General features: G+C 46.9%; 5 protein-coding genes across 8 annotated transcripts; 3 read left to right on the top strand and 2 right to left on the bottom strand.

Moving 5' to 3' along the window:
- Nucleotides 1–61: 61 nt before the first annotated feature.
- mahe (maheshvara) lies at nucleotides 62–9,015 on the top strand. Of its 2 annotated transcripts, none has more exons than XM_033384960.1 (4): nucleotides 62–465; nucleotides 986–2,562; nucleotides 2,654–4,353; nucleotides 4,446–9,015. In XM_033384960.1, the coding sequence occupies exons 2-3, from the start codon at nucleotides 1,051–1,053 to the stop codon at nucleotides 3,959–3,961; spliced, it is 2,820 nt and encodes a 939-aa protein (XP_033240851.1). In that variant the 5' UTR covers nucleotides 62–465; nucleotides 986–1,050; the 3' UTR covers nucleotides 3,962–4,353; nucleotides 4,446–9,015. The 2 variants fall into 2 exon arrangements, with proteins under 2 accessions (XP_033240851.1, XP_001355346.2); XM_001355310.4 differs by having other exon boundaries at nucleotides 62–466; nucleotides 994–2,562.
- Nucleotides 9,016–10,806: 1,791 nt separating this feature from the next.
- LOC26532322 (protein ANTAGONIST OF LIKE HETEROCHROMATIN PROTEIN 1-like) lies at nucleotides 10,807–12,472 on the bottom strand. The gene is made up of 3 exons (XM_033384962.1): nucleotides 12,088–12,472; nucleotides 11,626–12,025; nucleotides 10,807–11,553 (listed from the first exon to the last, which is right to left on the bottom strand). The coding sequence occupies exons 1-3, from the start codon at nucleotides 12,265–12,267 to the stop codon at nucleotides 11,414–11,416; spliced, it is 720 nt and encodes a 239-aa protein (XP_033240853.1). The 5' UTR covers nucleotides 12,268–12,472; the 3' UTR covers nucleotides 10,807–11,413.
- Nucleotides 12,473–12,541: 69 nt separating this feature from the next.
- Nucleotides 12,542–15,079, top strand: LOC4816063 (carnosine N-methyltransferase). Of its 2 annotated transcripts, none has more exons than XM_001355311.4 (6): nucleotides 12,542–12,799; nucleotides 13,151–13,409; nucleotides 13,706–13,824; nucleotides 13,891–14,031; nucleotides 14,095–14,352; nucleotides 14,438–15,079. In XM_001355311.4, the coding sequence occupies exons 1-6, from the start codon at nucleotides 12,666–12,668 to the stop codon at nucleotides 14,886–14,888; spliced, it is 1,362 nt and encodes a 453-aa protein (XP_001355347.2). In that variant the 5' UTR covers nucleotides 12,542–12,665; the 3' UTR covers nucleotides 14,889–15,079. The 2 variants fall into 2 exon arrangements, with proteins under 2 accessions (XP_001355347.2, XP_015041042.1); XM_015185556.2 differs by having other exon boundaries at nucleotides 13,655–13,824.
- On the bottom strand, nucleotides 15,047–16,621 carry LOC6901974 (protein SMG9). The gene has a single exon (XM_002133472.3). The coding sequence runs from the start codon at nucleotides 16,520–16,522 to the stop codon at nucleotides 15,110–15,112; it is 1,413 nt and encodes a 470-aa protein (XP_002133508.2). The 5' UTR covers nucleotides 16,523–16,621; the 3' UTR covers nucleotides 15,047–15,109.
- A 10-nt stretch (nucleotides 16,622–16,631) lies between these two features.
- On the top strand, nucleotides 16,632–18,229 carry LOC4815901 (protein KTI12 homolog). 2 transcript variants are annotated; one of them, XM_033384961.1, is made up of 3 exons: nucleotides 16,632–17,013; nucleotides 17,075–17,421; nucleotides 17,473–17,772. In XM_033384961.1, the coding sequence occupies exons 1-3, from the start codon at nucleotides 16,749–16,751 to the stop codon at nucleotides 17,629–17,631; spliced, it is 771 nt and encodes a 256-aa protein (XP_033240852.1). In that variant the 5' UTR covers nucleotides 16,632–16,748; the 3' UTR covers nucleotides 17,632–17,772. The 2 variants fall into 2 exon arrangements, with proteins under 2 accessions (XP_033240852.1, XP_001355348.2); XM_001355312.3 differs by having other exon boundaries at nucleotides 16,636–17,013; nucleotides 17,493–18,229.
- Nucleotides 18,230–20,881: the final 2,652 nt, after the last annotated feature.

Genomic DNA, 20,881 nt, shown 5'->3' with positions numbered 1-20,881 from the left:
ACATATTGTTTTTATTTTGAACAACGAGGTTGCCACTGCTCTGCGATAGTCCGTGGGGTCGTACTATCGCGGTGTAGCAGATGGTGTATACATCGATAGTAGCAACGATTGTTTTACAACTCAACTTGCTGCTACAAACGCGTTTTTTTTTGTTGTACAAATCTTAAAAATACGAATAGAATTAGTTTTGAGCTCATTGTTACCACCTCCGTACGCTTTAGATAGTTTTAATATAACTTTCTAGTGAAAGATTGAAAAATAATTAATACCTCGCCAATCCACGGGCGTGAGCGTAACGACGACGGGAGAGTACAAAAAAAAAACCGAAGAGGTAACGAGCAAATCGGACGAAAAAAAGCATAAAACCAAATACCAATATAAGCGTACGCATACATGCAACAAAAGTCATCAAGTCGAGTTTAAAAGAGCTGCGAAAATTTCGCAAAGTGCAACCACAGGAAAAAAGGTAAGTCAAATGCATTTCTTGTATGTGCGGCTGTTCTCGGCCTTTACTCTCTCAGTGGTGCTCTCGTCTACTCTATCCCTTTCTCGCTCAGACCATGCATTTTGCCGTAGCGATGCTGTATTGATTTTTTCTCCGTGGTGGGTGGGTTCGGGATGCGGTCAACCTGAGCCACACGCTTTCCTTGCCAGCGAATCAATTTTGGGCAGAGTTGCGTTTCATCCGCTGCATCTTCCTAATCATATTTGTGCTCAGGCTCTGGCAGGAATAGAGAGAGAGAAAAACAGAGATGGATGGCATGCAAGAGTGCTGATGGCTGAACAGTTATAAAAGTGCAAAGTCGCACTCTCTCTTTAATTCCGTTACTTCTCTCTCTCTCTCCCACTCTCGCGCTGTGTGTTTTGTGTTGTGTGTGTCTGTGTGTGTGCGTGCGTACGTGCGTGCGTGTGTGTCGTGTGAGCGGGTGCTTGTGTGTTTATTTCACTTGACTCTTCCTCTCTCTCTGTTTTTTCCCGTTTTACTAGCAACAGGAGCAAACGCACCATCATTCACAAATCGATCGCAAAAGCCGAGCATAACAGACAGACATGTATGCCGGAGCATATGCACCCAACACTGGCGGCGTACAGCAGCACACAGGAGGCGGCTACTACGGCAATGGGGCCGTGGCTGGTGCTGGCGGCAATGGTCAGCGTCGCGACCGTCTTTGCTATCCACGCAACAATTTTGCCGGCGCTGGCAGCGGGGCCGCTTCGTTGAACGGAGCCGCTGGAGCAGCTGGCGGCATGCACTTTAGCCAGCACTATGGTGTGATGGCCTACGGCATACAGAGCGGCATCAGTATGGGTGGCGGTGGTGCCGGGACCGGAGGCAATCCGTATCGCGGCGGAAACACCGTACAGAATGGCGGTGCCTTTGGCAATGGAGTGGCTGGCGGTGGCGCCGGCTTCCAAGGCGGACTGCACGGAAAGAGTCCCAGCTACACACAACGCTACCAGAAGCCGCACAACGGAGGCCTCGGCAACGGGGGCGGCGGCGGTGGTGGCTATCAGGCCGGCGGCTACAACGCCGCGGCGCTGGGCATGCTTTCCAAAGAGGAGCGTGCCGAAATCCAGCGCGAGAAGGCCAAGAATCCGGGCCGCAACCTGGTCAAGCCCAAGTGGGAGCAGCTGCAGCCCTTCCCCAAGAACTTTTATGTCATCCACCCGAATACGTTGAACATGTCGGAGCAGGCCGTGGCCGAGCTGCGTCGCGAGCTGGAGATAACTGTCTCTGGCAATGACCTGCCACACCCGGTGGCCAATTTTGAGGAGTGCTCGCTGCCGGCGCACGTCATAGACGAGATGAAGCGCCAGGGCTTTACCAAGCCCACGGCCATCCAGTCCCAAGGCTGGCCCATCGCCCTCAGCGGCCGCGACCTGGTCGGCATTGCTCAGACCGGGTCGGGCAAGACGCTGGCCTACATGCTGCCGGCCATTGTGCACATTGGCAAACAGCCGCCGATACTGCGCGGCGAGGGACCCATCGCCCTGGTGCTGGCACCCACTCGGGAGCTGGCCCAGCAGATCCAGTCGGTGGTGCGTGACTACGGCCACCTCTGCCAGCCGGAGATCCGTCACACTTGCATTTTCGGTGGCTCCTCGAAGGTGCCGCAAGCCCGCGACTTAGAGCGCGGCGTCGAGGTTATTATTGCCACGCCGGGACGGCTGATCGACTTCCTGGAGAACCGCAACACCAACCTGGCCCGCTGCACCTACCTGGTGCTGGACGAGGCCGATCGCATGCTCGACATGGGCTTCGAGCCACAGATCCGCAAGATAATCGAACAGATCCGCCCCGATCGACAGGTGGTCATGTGGTCTGCCACCTGGCCGAAGGAGGTGCAGGCCCTGGCCGGAGATTTCCTCAACGACTACATCCAGATCAACATTGGGTCGATGAATCTCTCGGCCAACCACAACATTCGCCAGATCGTCGAAATCTGCACGGAGATGGAGAAGCCTCAGCGCATGGTGCGGCTGCTCAAGGAGATCGCTCCGACCAACAATTCGGCCAACAATGGCAACAAGATCATCATCTTTGTGGAGACCAAGATCAAGGTGGGTTGTGGAAACTTTCGCAAGCTCAAGTACGCGTACAGGCTGTAGGCTAACGTTATTTTCCCTCCTTTCCCGTTTCTGTTCTGTTTAGGTGGAGGACATCTTGCAGATCATCCGCACCGAGGGCTATATTGCCACTTCGATACATGGGGACAAGACTCAGAATGAGCGCGACTCGGTGCTGAAGGACTTCCGCAATGGCAAGTCCAACATATTGATTGCCACAGATGTGGCCTCGCGCGGTCTCGATGTCGAGGATCTACAGTATGTGATCAATTACGATTATCCAAACTCGTCCGAGAACTATGTGCATCGCATCGGACGAACCGGACGCTGCCAGCAGCTGGGCACTGCCTACACCTTTTTCACGCCCGACAACGCAAAGCAGGCCCGTGAGCTCATCTCGGTTTTGGAGGAGGCGGGTCAGACGCCCTCGCAGGCCCTGCTCGATCTCGCCCGCTCGATGCCCAGCTCGGGCAACTATCGTGGCAATAAGCGCTGGAACAGCGCCGGCAACACCGGCGGCGGCGGCGGAGGTGGCAGCTACAACAACGGTGTCTATCAGCAGCGTGGAAATCCGCTCAACTATCAGGCCGGTGGAGGATACAACAACAATCGCGGGGGTGCCGCAACCGGTGGCTACCAGCAGTATGCAGCTGGCGGCAACGGTTACCAGCAGAATGGAATCAGCGCCGGAAACTGGAACCGCATGAACCAGCTGGGACAGGATGGCGGCAGCCGCAACGGGAGCACTTACCGCCCACGCGCCCCCTTCAACAATGGGGGTCCGCGTGCCATTATGGGACATCAGGGCGGTGGCGCCGGTGGTGCAGGAGGGGGCAGCCCACAGCCGCATTTGGGCCAGCAGGGCGGACCCTTCATACAGCAGGCGTACCGCAGTCGCGGCCAGTTCGTACCGCCGAATGCCGCCACCGGAGGCATGCCACCGCGCTTCCAGCAGTTCCCCAAGCGCGATTACCAGCAGCAGGGTGTGCCACAGCAGCACTACCAGCCGCAGCCGCAGCAGCAGCAGCAGCAGGCGGGCCAGCAACAGCAGAAGTCTTCGAAGGATGAGAAGTATGCACAGCAGCCGGCCACAGTGGCCGGGTCCATGGTCCACTATTCGCCCACCAATTCGCCGCCGATTGCGACCGTGACCGCAGCAGCAGCAGCAGCTGTGGCTGGACGCGCCACCGTGTCCGCTGGGCCGGGGGCTGCTTACATGTACGACACCAACGGTGTGCTGACCACCACCGCTGCTCCGGGCACCAATCCGTATGCCAATCAGTTCAGCATGCCGGCCACCTACTATACGGCCCAGCATCACCAGTTCACGGCGACCGTGGCTGGTCCGGGACCGGGTCCGGCGGCTGCCATCGAGCAGGCGGGTCAGCATTAGGACTGCCTTATTATGCAGTCACCCACACAACAGCCGTAAGAATGACACCAATAACAAATAACAGCAGCAGCAGCAACAACAACAACATCAACAACAACACGGACACAAAATGGCAACAATTACTGAAGGAAGGATAGAAAAAGGAAAAACATTTGCAGGAGGAGCACGAGCACGAGCACGAGCCCGAGCACTCGCTAATCGCTACTGGCTACTCGCTAATCGCCGCTACTCCATACACACTCGATAGATAGCTCGTTCGATCGGACATTTTGGTTCTCAATATTAGTTATATTTCATATTCTCTGTTGGCTGTATATACATATGTATATGAGCAAGCGGGATGACAGCAGTGCAGAAGCTGCTGCGGCCACACAACATCAACAAAACACGGGGTAAGAGACCGCGAGTGCAGCGAGTACATAGTGCTTTAATAATCGTATACTCTATACATCCCCATTCCATCCATTCCTCCAACCCATTCCAGACAAGGCGCAACAGCAACAGCAGCAGCAGCAGCAGAATCTGGAGCAGCACTTCATCATCGCCATCCTCGACCTCCATGATGAGGTAACGAATCAAAAGAAAAACAAAAAGAACGTTGATAGTTATTAGTTATAGTTTCCCACTCTCGCATGTCCTTTGAATGCTTCGGAACGCTCTCGGTTAAGTAGGGTTTTTTACTTTTCGGAACGCACAGCAGACGCGAATCTAAAATGTAATCAAAATTGTTTCATATGTTTTGTTTTTTAATGTGTAAACCAAAACCAAACCTACACAAACTCACAGACAAACACACACCAACACACACCAACACACACACACACACAAACACCGTTATACCGTTATACCGTTGATAACAAAAGTGATATTCATGTTTAATCATGTACAAAAAACCACAAGAAAGTAACTTTTTTAGTTACTTTTCAATGTAATATACATTGGAAGGGGACTTCCCTTTCAACAAAGCCACTTGGTTGGTAGGAAAATAACGGTTTACTTGAAAAACAACAACAACAACAACACACACACACACAAAAACACCGAAATTTGCAACAAACAGACACACAATTACAACAAAATGAAAACCGATCGAATAATTCGACCAAAGAATGCAAGGTATAAGGAATATTTTGTCCTAAAAATTCAATAATAATAATAATAATGAAATGAAATGAAAAACCCCAAAAGAAAATAGTTCCAATTTTGGGCAAATTTTGAGGACAGGCAGCGCTGCTTTGGTAAAAACAAAAACAAAACAGTATGTAGAAATGGAACACAAACAAAATCGAAAGAAACACATACACACATATACATAGACACACACACACAACATACAACATATATGTACACGAACACCAAAGCCAACACGCACGCGTATTACGGTTATCGTTTAGTTCCCGTTTTAAAGGCATATCATATGAAGAAATACCATATGCCCATGCCGCCCATTCAAGCTTGATTTAATATGAAGATTGCAATACAACAAAAACGCTCATTTTTAAAACGAATTCGATTGTCCAACCAAACCCAAATCCAAATCCAATCCCAATCCCACAACCAGAACCAGACCCAACCCCCAAATACTTCCTACAGAACATTCGCCTAAATTAATGATGTTTTTTCAAAAGTTCTATGCAAATACTTGACAAAAAAAAACTACTAAGAAGCAAGAAGAAATTCAAATACAAATTTCAATTTCAACTATTCCAAGTTCAACACAAGATTTGAGTCAAAGAACAGGAAAGAACGTATAAAAAGAAAAGACGCCACATTCATCCATAAAGACAAGAAAAGCGAAAACGAAGAAAGTATTCGACGAAGACGAGGACAAAGACAAAGACAAAGAAGAAGAAGTTGTGGAGAATCGAATGAAAATAATGATAATGATAATACAGTACAGCCAACATAATGCATATTCCAGATTATTCAAATTGAATGATTTTCCTTTAGCAAAATTTATTTGATTTAAAATTTTTATTTCGGTTTTCGAGTACGAGTTCGAGTTCGGTTTCGGTTTCGATATCGATTTTTCCTTTCCCGATTTCGATTTCGAAGATAAAAACAGATCATTAAGAGTATCATTGAAGTAGCAGTAAGAGGCGATAGCACCAGTAATACCAGTAATACCAGTAATACATAGCTAGCAAGAAACCAGAGTGGGCCTTCAGCAGTTGTCGCCTGTCGTCCAGTAGTAGCTGCTGGCGCCTCGATCATCAGCAGCGTCGCCACACCACAGCACAGCACACCACAGCACACCATTTTCTACCCACAAATCAGTACAAAAGATGACGGAAAGATTGTTTTTTTTTTTTCATTTAGCCGTAGGACAGAACAGAAACGAAACAAGGGATTATACAACAACAAAAAAGTAAAAGTAGATTAAATGATATACTACATGCATACATACATACATACATACATATGTATATTCGTATATATTCGTTAGCCGAACCAAGTTTCCTTGAAACATTTCTCATTTTTAGTCCTCTATATACATGATACGTTTCTGTTTAGTAAATAGCAAAAGGGAAATAAGGGCAACCAGAGAGGGAGGAGGGTTATATACAATATACATTGTACACCTGTATGTACTACTCGTCTGTATCGAATCGTATCGTATGCCAGCACAAGGATCTCTTTGAAAACAACCCACAAACCGCAAAATGGGAAGGAAAACTAGATTTTTTACAAACAATAGATACTTAGGATCGATCGATGGACGACGCACGACGGACGACGGACGGATGGATGGTATAGAAGAGACATTGTTTGGATTATTGATAACGAATCAAAATGTTACGATTAAATTACATTACATTTCATTTCGTTACGTTGAGTACTGAATACACTTTGGGGTCTTTTTGAGTTACCGTTTTGAAGGGAGTATAGTACCTATAGACAGGGTCCACTAAAATACTATTATTATTATTGTTGTTATTCTTTGTATGTAGGGAGGATCCTCGAGGACACATATGCCAGGCGTAAGGAAGGTTTTGTTTTGTATTTTGTATTATTTCTTATTTCTTAATTATTATTTCGATGCAACCGAATTGTGATGATGTGATAGACTTATATAAACAAACAAAAATACAAAAAATACCAATTAATAACCAGTTTAAATGCAGTTTAGCAGAGCAAACCGCTGCAGGAGAATATGAGAATACGAATATGAATATGAATATGAATATTAATATGGATATATGTTATGTATTTGTATTATTGTCGTTGTCGCTAAATAGACAATGTCTGATGGCTATATATATGTATTATGGATGACTTGAGGCAAACATTCTTTTTTGAAGAAATAAAACTATAGAGCGCGATATTTGTATTGTATTTATCTATAAGTTGTTGTGTACACACTGCGAGACGGGGAAAATCAAACAACAAATGACAAACCACAAACAAACAAAACAAAAAAAAATCGAAAAACACTAAAACACGAAAAAATGAGAAAAAAAAGAGCAAAAGCCGTTGAAACTGATAAAATTTAAGAGAGTTACTAAAACTGAAATCCCCGACTCCCGAGTCCCGATTCCCGATCTCCGACCCCCTACTCCCCCCACCAAAAACAAAACAAAACGAAATGAAAAAATAACAAAAACAAAAAGAAAGTTCCAATCCGCAAAATGGAGGGGATTTTATTTATTGTTGTTGTTATTTCCTTTTTGTATGTTGGGGCACACTCTTCCACCTTGTCTTGATCGCTCTCTCTCTATCTCTCTCTCTCTCTTCATCTCCCACTTACTCCGTCAGTCTCTCTCTCTCTCTCTCGCACTCTCCCAGTCTCCCAGTCTCCCTAGTCTCTCAATCTTCTTAATGATTTATGTATATATATGTACATATACAAGGACGATCGTGAATCGCAGATCCATATATACATAAATACATACATACATGCATATATTTTTGAAAGTATAGAAATGCAACTTTTGAAAAACATTCAACCAAAAAGTATAAAACAACGTAACTAGAACCAAAAACAAATTGAACTCAATCGCCTGCGTGCCACGTCCTGTCGCGTCGCGTACTCGTTTCGCCATGTGTTCAGAAAGCTTTCAGAAAGAAAGCACAGAAACACACAAACACAAAGAAAAACACGAGAAATTAAAAGAAAGACCGTTATTTCGTTAATTTGTTGTACAACTGTGTTTTGGGTTCGCTGAAACGCATACAAATCTAAAATCGTTTCTCCACGCTTATCGTTTAGTTTTTGCGTTGTAGCTGTTTGTTTTTACGTTTACGTTTTCTTGATTTTAGTTTCGGTTCAGTTTTCAACCAAAAAAAAATGGAAAAACCAATATATATGTACATATGTGCATGCCTATGCATGCAAGCCAGGGCTGCCAGAGCCAGGGCTAAAAAACAACAAAAAAAAAACAAAAAGTGAATTGCATTTACCGTTACGATGCGGAGGTCGCCGCCAGTCAGTGCGCGTCTCGCACAAGTGCCAAAATGCAAAAGAGAACGTGAACAAACTCTCACACATGCCCACACACATACGCACACAGACACACACACACACACAAGAAACATACATACATACATACATAAATGCATAATTACCTAAAAGCATACTTTTAAGCGCCAAAGTCAGGAGTGGCTTGTGAAGGGTACTGTACCACATACACTCGATGATTAGCAATGGACGCAAGAGCATTAGAAACTGTTGACAGAACAGTGCTGCTTGTTGCATTGTAAGTTATACAAACAAACATACATACATACATACATACGTTATATGAAAATTTGTATTCGGCCACAAATTGAATCAAATTGAAGCGGAAAGCTAACAAGTAACGTCAAAGAGTGGAAGTAAAAAGTAAACCAAAACCCATTGTGATACAGCTGCAAAATATTAAGAAAACAAAACACGTTAGAACCTAACGACGATAACAAGATGGTTTTATTGTCATTTACATACTTGTCTTTCGATAGCGATTCGAAAAAGGAAGCAACCTACTAAGTCGAATCTATTACGAAACAACAACAAAAAGAACAAGAAAGCCAACAATTTATCCAAACTTGTTAAAAACCTAACAAACAAAAACAAAAACAGAAGAAAGCACACACAGATACTCTGTTGATTTCGAATTTCGAACAATGAAAATAATGGTATGGAATGCAATGCAATGGAGAGCGCATGCGCGAATTTTTCTAGATTTTCATTTGTTGTGTTGAGCATTGCAAATTTTAGCATCAAGTTGAGGAAAATGCAAACTCTTAGCCATTTTGAGGTAGCGTGCATTTAGAAGATAGCAACCATATTATACACAAACCAAACGAAACACGGAGTACGAGTAATTTCGAAATCGTTAGCTTAAGATTACCACCACATAAGTAGATGCAAAATGCAACTGGTGGATCGGTGGACAAGTACTCGATTCTATTTGCAATCGATGCAAACTATACTATGAAGAGCTGAGCAAACATGTTTGAAGTAAATGTTAACAGCTTAGAGTTAAGAATCCACAGAACACAAACACACACACACACCTATACCTACTTATATTTAAACACATTATTATAATAATTATAACAAGAAAACATATATGTATACATATATATATATATGTACGAGTATGTATGTATTTTATGCAATTCAATGCATATTCGCAAACAGTTGATTCGCCCGCCTCGCCTCGCCTCGCCTCGCCTCGAATTCGATTTGGAATTTTGCGAGCAGCATACCGGAAGCGGAGACAAGGAGAAACTACTGATGAAGCCTAAATTGTAATCAATTTATCTTATGTACTAGTTATTAGGCAACACGAACACGTACACCCAGCCACGTACCCTGCCCAAGTCCCAAGTCCCCAGTCCCCAGTCCCCAGCCAACAACCAAGCGCCTTTCCCCTAGCCTCCCCCATCCCCACCAGTCGACTAATGTTGAACACAAAAGCGTATAAAATGCATCAATATGAATATGTAACGATCATGTTTACAGCAAGCAAAATGGATATCTTCTTTGTAATAAACAAAAAAAAAAACAAACAAAAAAATATCACTTTTAAAACCACAGATTTATTCAATTTTATTTTATATGCGGTTGGTTATTATTATAAATGCTTCCAGATCTATAATTATTCGAAGCCAGCCAGTCGTAGATGCGCACAGTTCAAAGGGTATTGCACGAGAACCCGAGAATGCAAAGACATTATATGGCCAGCTCCTACAAGTACACAGTCTTTGGTAATGTGCAGCCGATCGCAGTCTCCGATCCCAGAAAATATACTTCAAATATGTTATACTCTTCATGCCAAAGACACAAAATTTGCTATTGTATTACTCGTCATTCCGGTTTGAATTATTCGCTCATGCGAGGAGTCCGACTTATTTGTTTGTTTGTTGTAGAATTCTGGGACCGACTCAGCTGCCAGACGAGCTGAACGGTCAGAGACGAAGCATATGTAGGTGAAAAGAGAAAAGAGATACCCCGCGCAGAGGGCGTGCGACCTCGACATAGAAGAGCCTTTTGGTCCCTAATGCAACACCTTGGTATTGTATATATATTCTTTGGTGCTACACTACCCCTACCATATAGCTTTGCAGCACCATCTGGTTGTCCTGGTGGGACTTAATGCCATTTTGTACAACAAAAATTGGTTGGTTAATGTACCAATACAGTATAAAGTATGACGCCCTTGTCTGGGCGTCCGCCAAAGAAAAAGAAAAAGACCGACATTTCGTGGCTGGCAGAGATCGCCCAGGAGCGTCTCGAGCAACAAAAGGGCCACCACAGAAAGAAGGAGGAGCACGACGTTAGGCAGGAGAAGATGGTGCAAGACTTGATTAGCACCCAAACAAAATTCCAGAACGACTTATTAGAAATTTTAAAAAATAAATAAGTTTTTAATTTTTATTACGGTCTACACAATATTTTGCGATTGCAGATCGTATCTGTTCTGCTGACTGATTAAAGTCAGCAGAACTGTTGCTGGTATCGGGCTGTTCGCGCTGATCATTTGTTGCAAGCTCCCAATTTTCATTAATCGCGCTGTTGTGCATATTTAATATATTGTGTAAAATACAACAGCTCATTATTATGGCGCTATTATTTTTGTGGTGGCTACCAAGACCTTTTCCGATTATTCGAAATCTGGCTTTTAAATGCCCAAATGCAATTTCCACCACTCGCCTAGCTTTGGAAAGGTTGCTGTTAAACGTGCACTGTTCCAAAGAGGCGACTGTGGAAAACGGGTAAGGTTTCATCAGCTTTTCAGAAAACCTAAATGCCGAGTCCCCGATAAGCATTACAGGGACGTTTACTCCGCTTATTTCCTTGGCTTTCTCTTGGAGTAATGCCGATGCTTCGATATGTTTTGCAAGGCTTGACTTCTGGTATATCATCGAGTCATTGCACCTTCCTGCAGAGCCGATATTTACATATGTAAATCTGTATCTAAAAAGAATCGGATTTAAATAATTTAGGACATTAAACCAACTTGCTAACTACATATTTTTGTGCAAGATATTTGCATTTGCATACCTATGATCCACTAGGGCAAACAAGACTGTGGAATACCAGCCCTTAGAGTTATGGTGGTCTACTGCCTCAGCTGCTGGTGGTTTTATTTCGATGTGGCATGCATCTAGAATAAAAAGGAAGTTTAAAAACCAATTTATATGTAAACATATTGCTGAAGTTCTTATTGATTTCCTACCAATTGCACCTAGGCACTGAGGAAACCCAATTGCCTCGAATCCCTTTACGCACTCATCAATTTTGTCGGAAGTTAGGTAATTGGGCGACATGTACTCATTCGAAAACTCGTGGATAAGTGCTCTGCAAAACTCGTGCAGGATATTACACACACTGTTTGGAGCTACACCGAAAAGCCTGCCAACTGTTCGGTACTCAGAGGACGAGCCCAAAGTGTAAAGCGCAATGGCGATGCGCTTTTCCAAAGGAATTGCAGCTCGGCAGTTGGTGTCCTTCTTTCGCAGCACTTCAAGCCGATTCACTAAAATATCAAAGCAGGGCCTCTCCATTCGGAAACTCTCTTTGAAAAACGCCTCGTTGTTTTCTGGTACATCTTTCTCCCAAAATGTCCCGAACCGCTTCTAAAACCATAAAATATGTCCTTGTACTTTAAACTTTGGCTGAAGTTAGTAGAAGTACTCACATACGACCATAACCTTCCTGGCTTTTGTGTTTTTATGGCAGTGACCCAGTCAAGCATCTCATCTTCGTCAAAGTTAAAGTCCTCATCGTCATCATCATTAAGCAACATAATTAGTTGGTGCAAGAAAATATTTTGCTGTGCAACCACAGCCGAAATAATTGCTATATCTCTATCATCCATTATTAAGAATTAATAAATCTTCCGCGCAAATTTAATGAACTTGTTATTGGCATCAGCTGTTTTTGATGGATGGTTGATGGTGGATGGTGGATGGTGGCAGTGTGAATCGGAGTTTCACATTTGTCAAAAAATCCCACCATTCCCCCGGGATGGGCTCAGTGTGCAGAGGCTATAAGTCAGCTAGCAAAGTCAAAGTCTCTAGCTAAACATCGATATTCGTCCCAAGCAATCGATGTTTACTAAAACTATAAAACAATCGATGCATCGATAGTGGCATCGATGTTTCTCCATCTCTATTTGTGAACGACAAATCCAACACTAAGAGAAATGGTGTAGAAAAATTTTTCGGCAAAATTTTAAGCGTAGAAATATTGTAGATTCGAAAGTGACTCGCGAAAATGAGCCACGCGATGCCATCAATGTTTCCCCTGCATCCCAAAATCGATGAGCAATTGGCTTTGGCTTTTTCCGCCAACGAAGATGAGGAAGAGCAGCACATTCAGAAGGTCCAGAATGCCTTTCTGTACTATGGGTGAGTGTTTGCCTTTATGGCTGTCAGTGAAATGGTCTCCGGCCAACTGTATTTGAATGCTGATCGGGAGAGGTTGAGTCGGGGTGAAGAAGCGCTGTGACATGTGCAGACAAGTCCGCCGGCAGCTCAACAAATTACCATAGTTTTACGCTGTGTGTGGGTGCATTTTTGAGCGTTCGTGCGTTCGTGCGTGCGTGTGTGTGTGTACATGATAAGCAGCCTGCATGTCTGTTCTTGTACGGGACATGCAGTTGTCGCAACATGATTCGTACCACCAAACACACGGCGTCAATGACTGATAATGAAAATCAATTAATTTATCTGCCACTCATCCGCACCCCGTATCCACAGACCATATGCATGCCAGCGGCTGAGAAGAACCCTGGATTACCTCAACAGCCTGCCAGCCGATGATCAGCGTCTGCTCTCCAAATACCGGGCCCATCTGGACTGTGTGCGCACGTGCATTGATCGCAACCAGGCCGTCATCCGACAGATTCTGCGCGAACGGCTCCTCTATCCGGCGGATGGCTCAAGCAGCCCCACATCAGAGGGGGACAGCGAGTTTGATGAGCCGCCAGCCCACGTTCGACATGGCGACATGGACCAGGTAGCCACCCAGCGAGCAGGATTTGGGCTTAAGCTCGAAGACGCTTTCATTTCCATTCTCTCTGCCTTTTCCTCCTTTACTCTGCTACTGTCCTCTGCTCTCTTCCTCTGACCCTCCGATCCTCTGAAACTACTGCTAATCTATAACTCAATACGAAACAAAATCTTTACATGTGCATATTTGCATCTCTCCTAAATCTATCCCCGAATGATATGGTCCCTCCTGATCCCGAATCTGAAACGCAGTATGATTTTGTTCTTGACGATGCTGATGTTGAACCTCTGAAAATTTTAAAGGCCCAGTCGACATTGAAGTTGATTGCGCGTGACTGGAGCACGGACGGGGCACTGGAGCGCGAGCAATCCTACAAGCCGATCATTGACAGCATCATGGAGTACTATAAGCCGAGCGACTAGTGAGTAATCCATCCGCCATCATACTCCCAACCCATTATTCATCTCTCTGCTATTTGTATGCACAGCGAGCTGAACGAGATTAAGATTCTGGTGCCAGGAGCTGGCCTGGGACGGCTTACCTACGAGCTGGCCTGCCTGGGCTACTCATGCGAGGGCAATGAGTTCTCCTACTTCATGTTGATTGCCTCTAACTTTGTCCTGAATTTGTGAGTACCATTTTCACAGTCACTACCCACAAATATATAGTATTTAACTGGAACTCTCCATAGATGCGACTATGAGAACAAGTATGTGCTGTACCCGTGGGTGCATCAGTATGTGAACAACCTGAGACGCGAGGATCAAGTGGCGGCTGTGCGATTTCCCGACGTTTGCCCCCTGAAGAATCCACCCAAGGGCAACATAGAGATGGCGGCTGGAGACTTTCTCGAGGTCTATAAGACACCGCACAGCTACAACTGTGTGGCCACGTGCTTCTTCATTGATTGTGCGAACAATGTCATCGACTTTATACGAACCATCTACAAGTAAATACGCCTTCTGCTAGCCTCATTTCACATTCTGATGAAATTCTCCCCCTCCTCTCTCTGTCTCTCACTTTCGTTTTTGCAGAATCCTCGTTCCCGGCGGCATCTGGGTGAATCTCGGCCCTTTGCTATACCACTACAGCGATGTTAATGGTCAGAATAGCATCGAGCCAACGTACGAGGATCTGTGCATCATAATTGAGAGTGTGGGCTTTGTGATTGAGTGCTCGCGGTCGGGAATTCGCACTAAATACGCCCAGAATCCGTCATCGATGAAGCAGAGCGAGTATCAGAGCCTGTTCTGGGTCTGTCGCAAGCCGGGCCCCTACGAGGAGCATTGCGGCAAGATGAACTCCAAGTCGAAAGGATCCAAAGAGCCCCATGATCTCATTATGCGCGAGGACAACGACATGGAGGACGCAATCATTGCTAATCATTACGATGATGGAAACGCAGACGCAGACGCGGACGCAATTGACGCGCAAAATGAGACTGAGACGGACGACGACACTGTTGCCACAACACCACAAACGTGATACGGCCAATTGTTAATTGGCGATCGAGAAGAATCAGGCTAAATCCCCAAAACCAAAACCAAAACCTAGTTCGAAACCCACCTACAGATGCCATAGCCAAAACGTCACAGACGATAGACAGACACTCTGTCCGTCGTCAATCGAAACGACAGACAAAGGAGGTTCCAATAAAGGTTTAATGTATTTCTATATATCTTTTGTTCACATGGTGATATCTCTGTCTAATTGGCGTCATTGCCAAAGTTGCGCCAGTTCTCGGCACGCCGCTGGCAGCGTGGGTCCAGATGACGATGCTTGATCTCCGCATAGATCTTCTCAAAGTGCGGCGTTGCCCGGCGCACACTTTCCGCCAGCAGCTCGAACCAAATGGCCTCGCTGAGGTCGTTGCTCTGGCACATGGAGACGCGCGTCGTGCTGAATACCCGCTCGCGGAACTGGCGTACCAGCTCGCCCAGGCAGGCATGGTGGGCCGTTGCCCCGTTGCCGTATACCTCGGGCAGCAGGAAGCTGTTCAGGCATCGGGCATCGCCGCGGCCCCGATAGATGTGCAATCCGGTGCTGCCAAACAGATGGACCAACTGCTTATCGAGTCGCTCCCGCTGGCGGGGCTCAAAGTGCTGGCGATGTGCGCGTGTGCGCACGAACATCACATGGGGCAGGTAGTCGCGGACGTAGCCCTTGCAGGGTGTGCGCGGGCGCAGGCGCAGGGCGGTATGCAGCAAATGCAGCTGCTCGAGACTCACTTCGTCGATGGCCAGCAGCAGGATGTGGCAGATGGTGAGCATTTGCGACATGGGGGCCAGAGAGTGCAGCTCCAGGTAGTCCGCCTCCTTCCCGTTGGCAGCCAGCAGCGGCGGCGTGTCCAGCAGAATGAAACGTTCCCTGGTGATGAAGAACTGCAGCGCCTCAGTGCGCGGGCGCAGGATGCTCTTCTGGTTCTGCCCGGAGGAGGGCTTGTGCTTGAGCCTTGTGTGGAATATGCACTCGTCTGCCTCTGGGCCGAACAGGTGCTGGTAGTAGTCGTAGTCCAGGGGCCGCTCGGCAGCCAGCAGATTGAGCAGTGTGGACTTGCCCACACCCTGGCTACCTAGGACACCTATCACAGTGAAGTCCGTGTTTGTCTTGTGGAAGAGCTTGCGGGCATTGGCGTTGAACACCCCGTTTGACACAATTAGAGGGGTGGTGCGCGTCATTCGTGGCGGCTGAAGATCTTGAGCTGGCAGGAGGGCTGCTCCCGATCCGGAGCCCGAGCTGGTCTTGTCCCGGTCATTGGACGTGCCACTGGCCAGGGCCGCGCAAACTGATGTGGAGTGTACTGAGGCTACTGACGGCGGCATGCATCCGGCTGGATGGTACCCAGATGCAGCAGCACTACCGCCCGAGGGTTTGCATCTTTCGGAGCGCCCATCGCTGCAGCGATTGATGATGAGCGTCTTGGGGAAGCAGGACAGATCTTGGTTACTGCTACCGCTGCAAGGATCCGACACAATGTCCTTCTTGAGTAGTATTTTCGGCTGGACGCAGCGTGGATCCTCCCGTCGAGCAATGGTGACCGGTGCTGTCTGTCCTGCACCCTGCATCGGACGATGATCATCCCGCTTCTTATTCCGGTAACGCCGGCGGGCGTCGGACATTACAAATTATATGTTAAAAAGGAAGTTTCTTTCAAATTGTGCACGTTCAGCCCCAGTTGGCAGTTTTCAAACAGCTGGTCTGACAATGGGACAATATCGATAGGCGTTCGGGTCAGCTGGAGAGCTCGAGCAGTGCTGTAAAGTGGACCTTTGTCATGTGGCATTGACCAGCACTGCAGAGCAGGCGTGCACAGGAATATAAATATTTATTAAGCCGCCTCTTAGCATGCCAATTGTTGTGATTACGGGCTTGCCGGCCAGCGGCAAATCCACGAGAGCCCGCCAGCTTCAGGAGCACCTCGCCGGCCTGGGGAAGAAGGTATATCTAATCAGCGAGAACGAGGCGGTACCCAAAGCATTGTTCGAGAAGAACTCCTTTTTTGGAGACTCGCAAAAGGAGAAGGTGGTGCGCAGCGACCTCAAGTCGGAAGCGTTGCGGAACCTCAACAAGGAGGATGTTGTCATTCTGGACGCTGGAAACTACATAAAGGGTAAGAGCGCAAAAGGAATCTGCTTCATTTTCCTTAACCTGATCGATTCGATCCCCCGCAGGCTATCGCTATGAGTTGTACTGTATAACAAAGTCGGCGCGGACCACGCAGTGCACACTTTTCTGCTGCATATCCCAGGAGCAGGCATGGTCATTTAACGAACAACGCCAGGAGCCGGACGAGCTTCCAGGCGACGGGCAGACGACGCAGCTGCTTAACAACTCGAATGTGCCATACACCCGCGAGATCTTCGATGCACTATGCATGCGCTACGAAGAGCCCCACAGCAATAGCCGCTGGGACTGTCCGCTCACAGTGGCCCTACCCGAAGACAGGCTCGACGTGGAGGGCATCTACAGGGCCCTGTACGAGACGCAGCCTCTGCCGCCCAACCAGAGCACCCAAAACGTAGGTCACCCCTTGTTAATAATCCACAAACCCATGCAAGTCTAATCACAGTCATTCTCTCCGCCTTTCAGCCGCCTCTCTGCGCCACAAACTACCTCTTTGAACTGGACAACATCATGCAGACAATCATCAAGGAGATCCTGGGCGCCATTAAGATCAAGGCCTTCGGCCAGCTGCGCATCGAGGGCAGCACCAGCCCCGTCAAGGTGACCACCACGATGAACGCCATTCAGCTGAACCGCCTGCGGCAGAAGTTCATTACGAGCAGGTGCCGGGCCTCCCAGACGGCAGCCACTCCGTTGGCTCAGGTGCCCCAGATGTTTGTCCAGTTCATCAATGCCAACACAATTGGCTGCTAGGCTCCCCAATTTAACCTGCGATATTCGTGCTGTTTTCTTCCTTTTTTCCCCTAATTTCTAATTTCTTAAATAAACTACAGAAATGTAATATCGTAGAAACTTGTAACCCTTTTGATACCATTTTCATGTGTAATGTCTGATAGGAATCCCACTTGAATTCATTTAAAACCTATGTCGTTTACTTATTATTTGTTTGATGTCAGGAATTTCATATAAAGCTAAGTCTAAGACGAGATCTTAATAGTGTTAGCTGCCAGGAGCTGCCGTCTGTAGAGTTATTTAAGTATGTTTACACATATGTATTTTATGTACATTTGTTTTAAGGCTAGATTATTAGGTTCATGCTGGTTAAAGCACAATAATTTCAGATATTTATTGGTTGTCGGAAGTTTTTTGATCAAAATTAGTTGTTTAAATTAAGTGTTGGATGTAATGGTACATTGCATGAACCGTTTAGGGTTTTATACTCGGATTATGATTCCCTCTACCGTATAATATCTACAACTAATTCCCCTCCTCTTCTTAAATCACTAATATTGGCATATCTTTCTTATTTGAATTTATATTTTGAATCCATGCTTAGCAAGTCTTTTTTTCCTGGGTTTGCCTGGGATCCGCGCGTAACAGCCTTCTCTGGTGTCACACGGGCCTCTTGATGCTGCAGTAATTGCATCGCTCTAGTTGTAGGTCTGTGGAGTTGTACAAAAATCCATTTCAGAAATCCTCCAATGGTCACAAAAGAATCTCAGAAGAAAATCAATCTGCATTTGCATGCCGTTAATACGCCAGCTATACCTATGATTCCTGATTTTAAGTTTTGACTGTGATGAAATGCTATATCTATATATGTATATGATATAGGGGTCCCATTATCCAACGAATGTCTTATTAATGAGAGAATGAATAATTTTTTTATTCTGTATTAACTCCTAATTTTATTAAATTTTATAAGCCTAGGACTTAACTATAGCTAGACAGGGAGCTGTGTTGAGTTAGAGAGAACGGCAGGAAGTTCCGGGTCTCTGCGGGACGGGACAAAGCAATGCTTCGCAGCCACTTTCGTTCCTTCGGCGCTATCACCTACGCAGTTCCTTCATGGCGTCGGCTGCAAAGTTGCTCCAGGCCGACCATACCGGGGGGTCTTCCACAATCGCCTCGATCAAGTCGTTCGGCGTGAGCTGCCCGCCGGCGGCTCGCCACAACTCCTCCCTGATAAGTGCGAAGCGCCCACATTGTCTTCAGTGGCGTCGCCACACCACGAGCAGTTCGAGTCCTCGTGGCCGAACCTTCAAAGGTAATGGCTGAAGCAGTCGTGTCCGCTCAGAAGCTGAGTGGAATAGAAATCGACCGCCCCGTGTCGCCTGCCGATCCAATATCGGACATCCGGAATTAGGCGGTGTGTCCACCGTCCGTTATCAGAGCCGTCCCAGCGGCTTTGCCATGCTCTGAGGCTTCCTTCACGGGCCTGCTTGCGCGCGTCTCTCCTTGCCGTGCATGCCCGGATGGCTTCGGCCACAGCCCTCTCCTCAAGCACCTCAAGAAGGTCGATAGGTAGGACACCCGCCAGGACTAATGCAGCGTCGTCGGATATGGTCCGAAAGCCGCAGCAGATTCGGAGCGCGCAGAGGCGATGAGTGGCTTTTACGCCCCTAGCGTACCTGGGTACTTTAAAGCCATCCACCCATATGTCTGCTGCGTACGTCATGGCTGAGCGGACTACGCTGGTCAACAGAATCCTCCTCTCCTGCTTCGGGCCACGGGTGTTCAGCAGTATTCGGAACAGCGCCCGACTCGTGTTTGCCGCTTTCTCCTGGACGTAGCTTAGGTGTTCTCGGAAACTGAGCCTGGTGTCGATCGTCACGCCCAGATACCGAATGGCTCGTTTCGACGATAATCTCTGGTCGCCAACCCTGATATGAGCGGTCTCCACAGTAGAACGGGTGCTCACCAATACTGCCTCAGTTTTATGAGCGGCTAGCTCTAGTCCCGCAGAACGGAGCCAGTCTGCAATCAGCTGGATTGCGGTGTCGCAATTTGCTTCGAAGACGTCCAGGTGCTTGGCTACCACCGTCAGAGCGACATCATCTGCGTAGCAGGTTAGTTGACATCCGCCTGGGAGTGCTAATCTCATGACTCCATCGTAGGCAATGTTCCATAAGAGAGGACCCATCACTGATCCTTGGGGAACGCCTGCCGTTATCCGTGAGACGGCGCGCCGGCCGCCGTATTATACTCCAGCCGTCTCCCCTCGAAGTAGCTCCGAACGATTGCCTGTAGGTATTGGGGTACACCGCGCCGGTTCAGTGAGTCCAAGATGCACTCCCACTTTACCGAATTGAAGGCGTTCCTGATGTCTAGGGTGACAATCAGGCAGTATTCCTTCTTGCCGCCCTTCCATCGAGTTCCCTTCACTGCCTTGGAGGCTATGTCAACTAACCTGCCTATGGCGTCCACCGTTGACTGCCCTCTCCTAAAGCCGTATTGGTTTGGTGATAGTCCCCCAGCATCCTCGACCGCGTTGTCCAGTCTTCTGCGGATTATCTGCTCAAGAGTCTTCCCCAGCGAGTCGATTAAGCAGATCGGTCGAATCGAGGAGGGATCGTCCGGCGGCTTTCCTGGCTTTGGCAAGAGCACCAGGTGTTGCGCCTTCCACTGAAATAAATGTTCCACTGTATGTACATATGTGTGTTTGTGGGTGTGTGCGCAAATTGTGAGAGAGACTATAGTCTCTAAATGGGCCAGGCTTGTTTAAGTGAACTTTTATATAATGGAAGTCCATCCACATTAGTATTTAGGCTAACGTCTGCAGATCACTTCCTAGGCGCACATTTAAATTGGTTGATTCGAAATTCGAAATTAAAACATTTGAAAAATTAGAAAAATCATTACATGGCAATGAAATGTGGAAACCTAAAGTCTGCTGCATTTTCTCCAATTATATTAATGTTATTAATATTAACGGTTTTTGTCCGGTTAATGATCTGTTCCAGGTCCGTCTGCGAGCATTTAGCGAGACTTCACTCATCGCTCCCGGATTTTTATCATTTATAAGTCCGTTTCCGGACATTTTATGATAGTTCCGTTTTACTATCGCTCTTTGG

Source organism: Drosophila pseudoobscura, chromosome X, assembly GCF_009870125.1.
Source record: "Drosophila pseudoobscura strain MV-25-SWS-2005 chromosome X, UCI_Dpse_MV25, whole genome shotgun sequence".
Taxonomy (NCBI): domain Eukaryota; kingdom Metazoa; phylum Arthropoda; class Insecta; order Diptera; family Drosophilidae; genus Drosophila; species Drosophila pseudoobscura.
The sequence above is the reverse complement of the archived record's forward strand: the minus strand, read 5'-3'. Positions and strand labels throughout refer to the sequence as shown.

Bases quoted from the DNA above. Each gene is read 5' to 3' on its own strand.
- LOC6901974 (XM_002133472.3), bottom strand. From the start codon at position 16,522: ATGTCCGACGCCCGCCGGCGTTACCGGAATAAGAAGCGGGATGATCAT.
- LOC4816063 (XM_015185556.2), top strand. From the start codon at position 12,666: ATGAGCCACGCGATGCCATCAATGTTTCCCCTGCATCCCAAAATCGAT. The intron at 13,410-13,654 runs GTAGCCACCCAG...TCTGAAACGCAG, and splicing joins GACATGGCGACATGGACCAG to TATGATTTTGTTCTTGACGA. The intron at 13,825-13,890 runs GTGAGTAATCCA...TTGTATGCACAG, and splicing joins TACTATAAGCCGAGCGACTA to CGAGCTGAACGAGATTAAGA.
- LOC4815901 (XM_001355312.3), top strand. From the start codon at position 16,749: ATGCCAATTGTTGTGATTACGGGCTTGCCGGCCAGCGGCAAATCCACG. The intron at 17,014-17,074 runs GTAAGAGCGCAA...GATCCCCCGCAG, and splicing joins CGCTGGAAACTACATAAAGG to GCTATCGCTATGAGTTGTAC. The intron at 17,422-17,492 runs GTAGGTCACCCC...TCCGCCTTTCAG, and splicing joins CCAACCAGAGCACCCAAAAC to CCGCCTCTCTGCGCCACAAA.
- LOC26532322 (XM_033384962.1), bottom strand. From the start codon at position 12,267: ATGGATGATAGAGATATAGCAATTATTTCGGCTGTGGTTGCACAGCAA. The intron at 12,026-12,087 runs GTGAGTACTTCT...TTATGGTTTTAG, and splicing joins CAGGAAGGTTATGGTCGTAT to AAGCGGTTCGGGACATTTTG. The intron at 11,554-11,625 runs GTAGGAAATCAA...TTTTTATTCTAG, and splicing joins TCAGTGCCTAGGTGCAATTG to ATGCATGCCACATCGAAATA.
- mahe (XM_033384960.1), top strand. From the start codon at position 1,051: ATGTATGCCGGAGCATATGCACCCAACACTGGCGGCGTACAGCAGCAC. The intron at 2,563-2,653 runs GTGGGTTGTGGA...TGTTCTGTTTAG, and splicing joins TTGTGGAGACCAAGATCAAG to GTGGAGGACATCTTGCAGAT.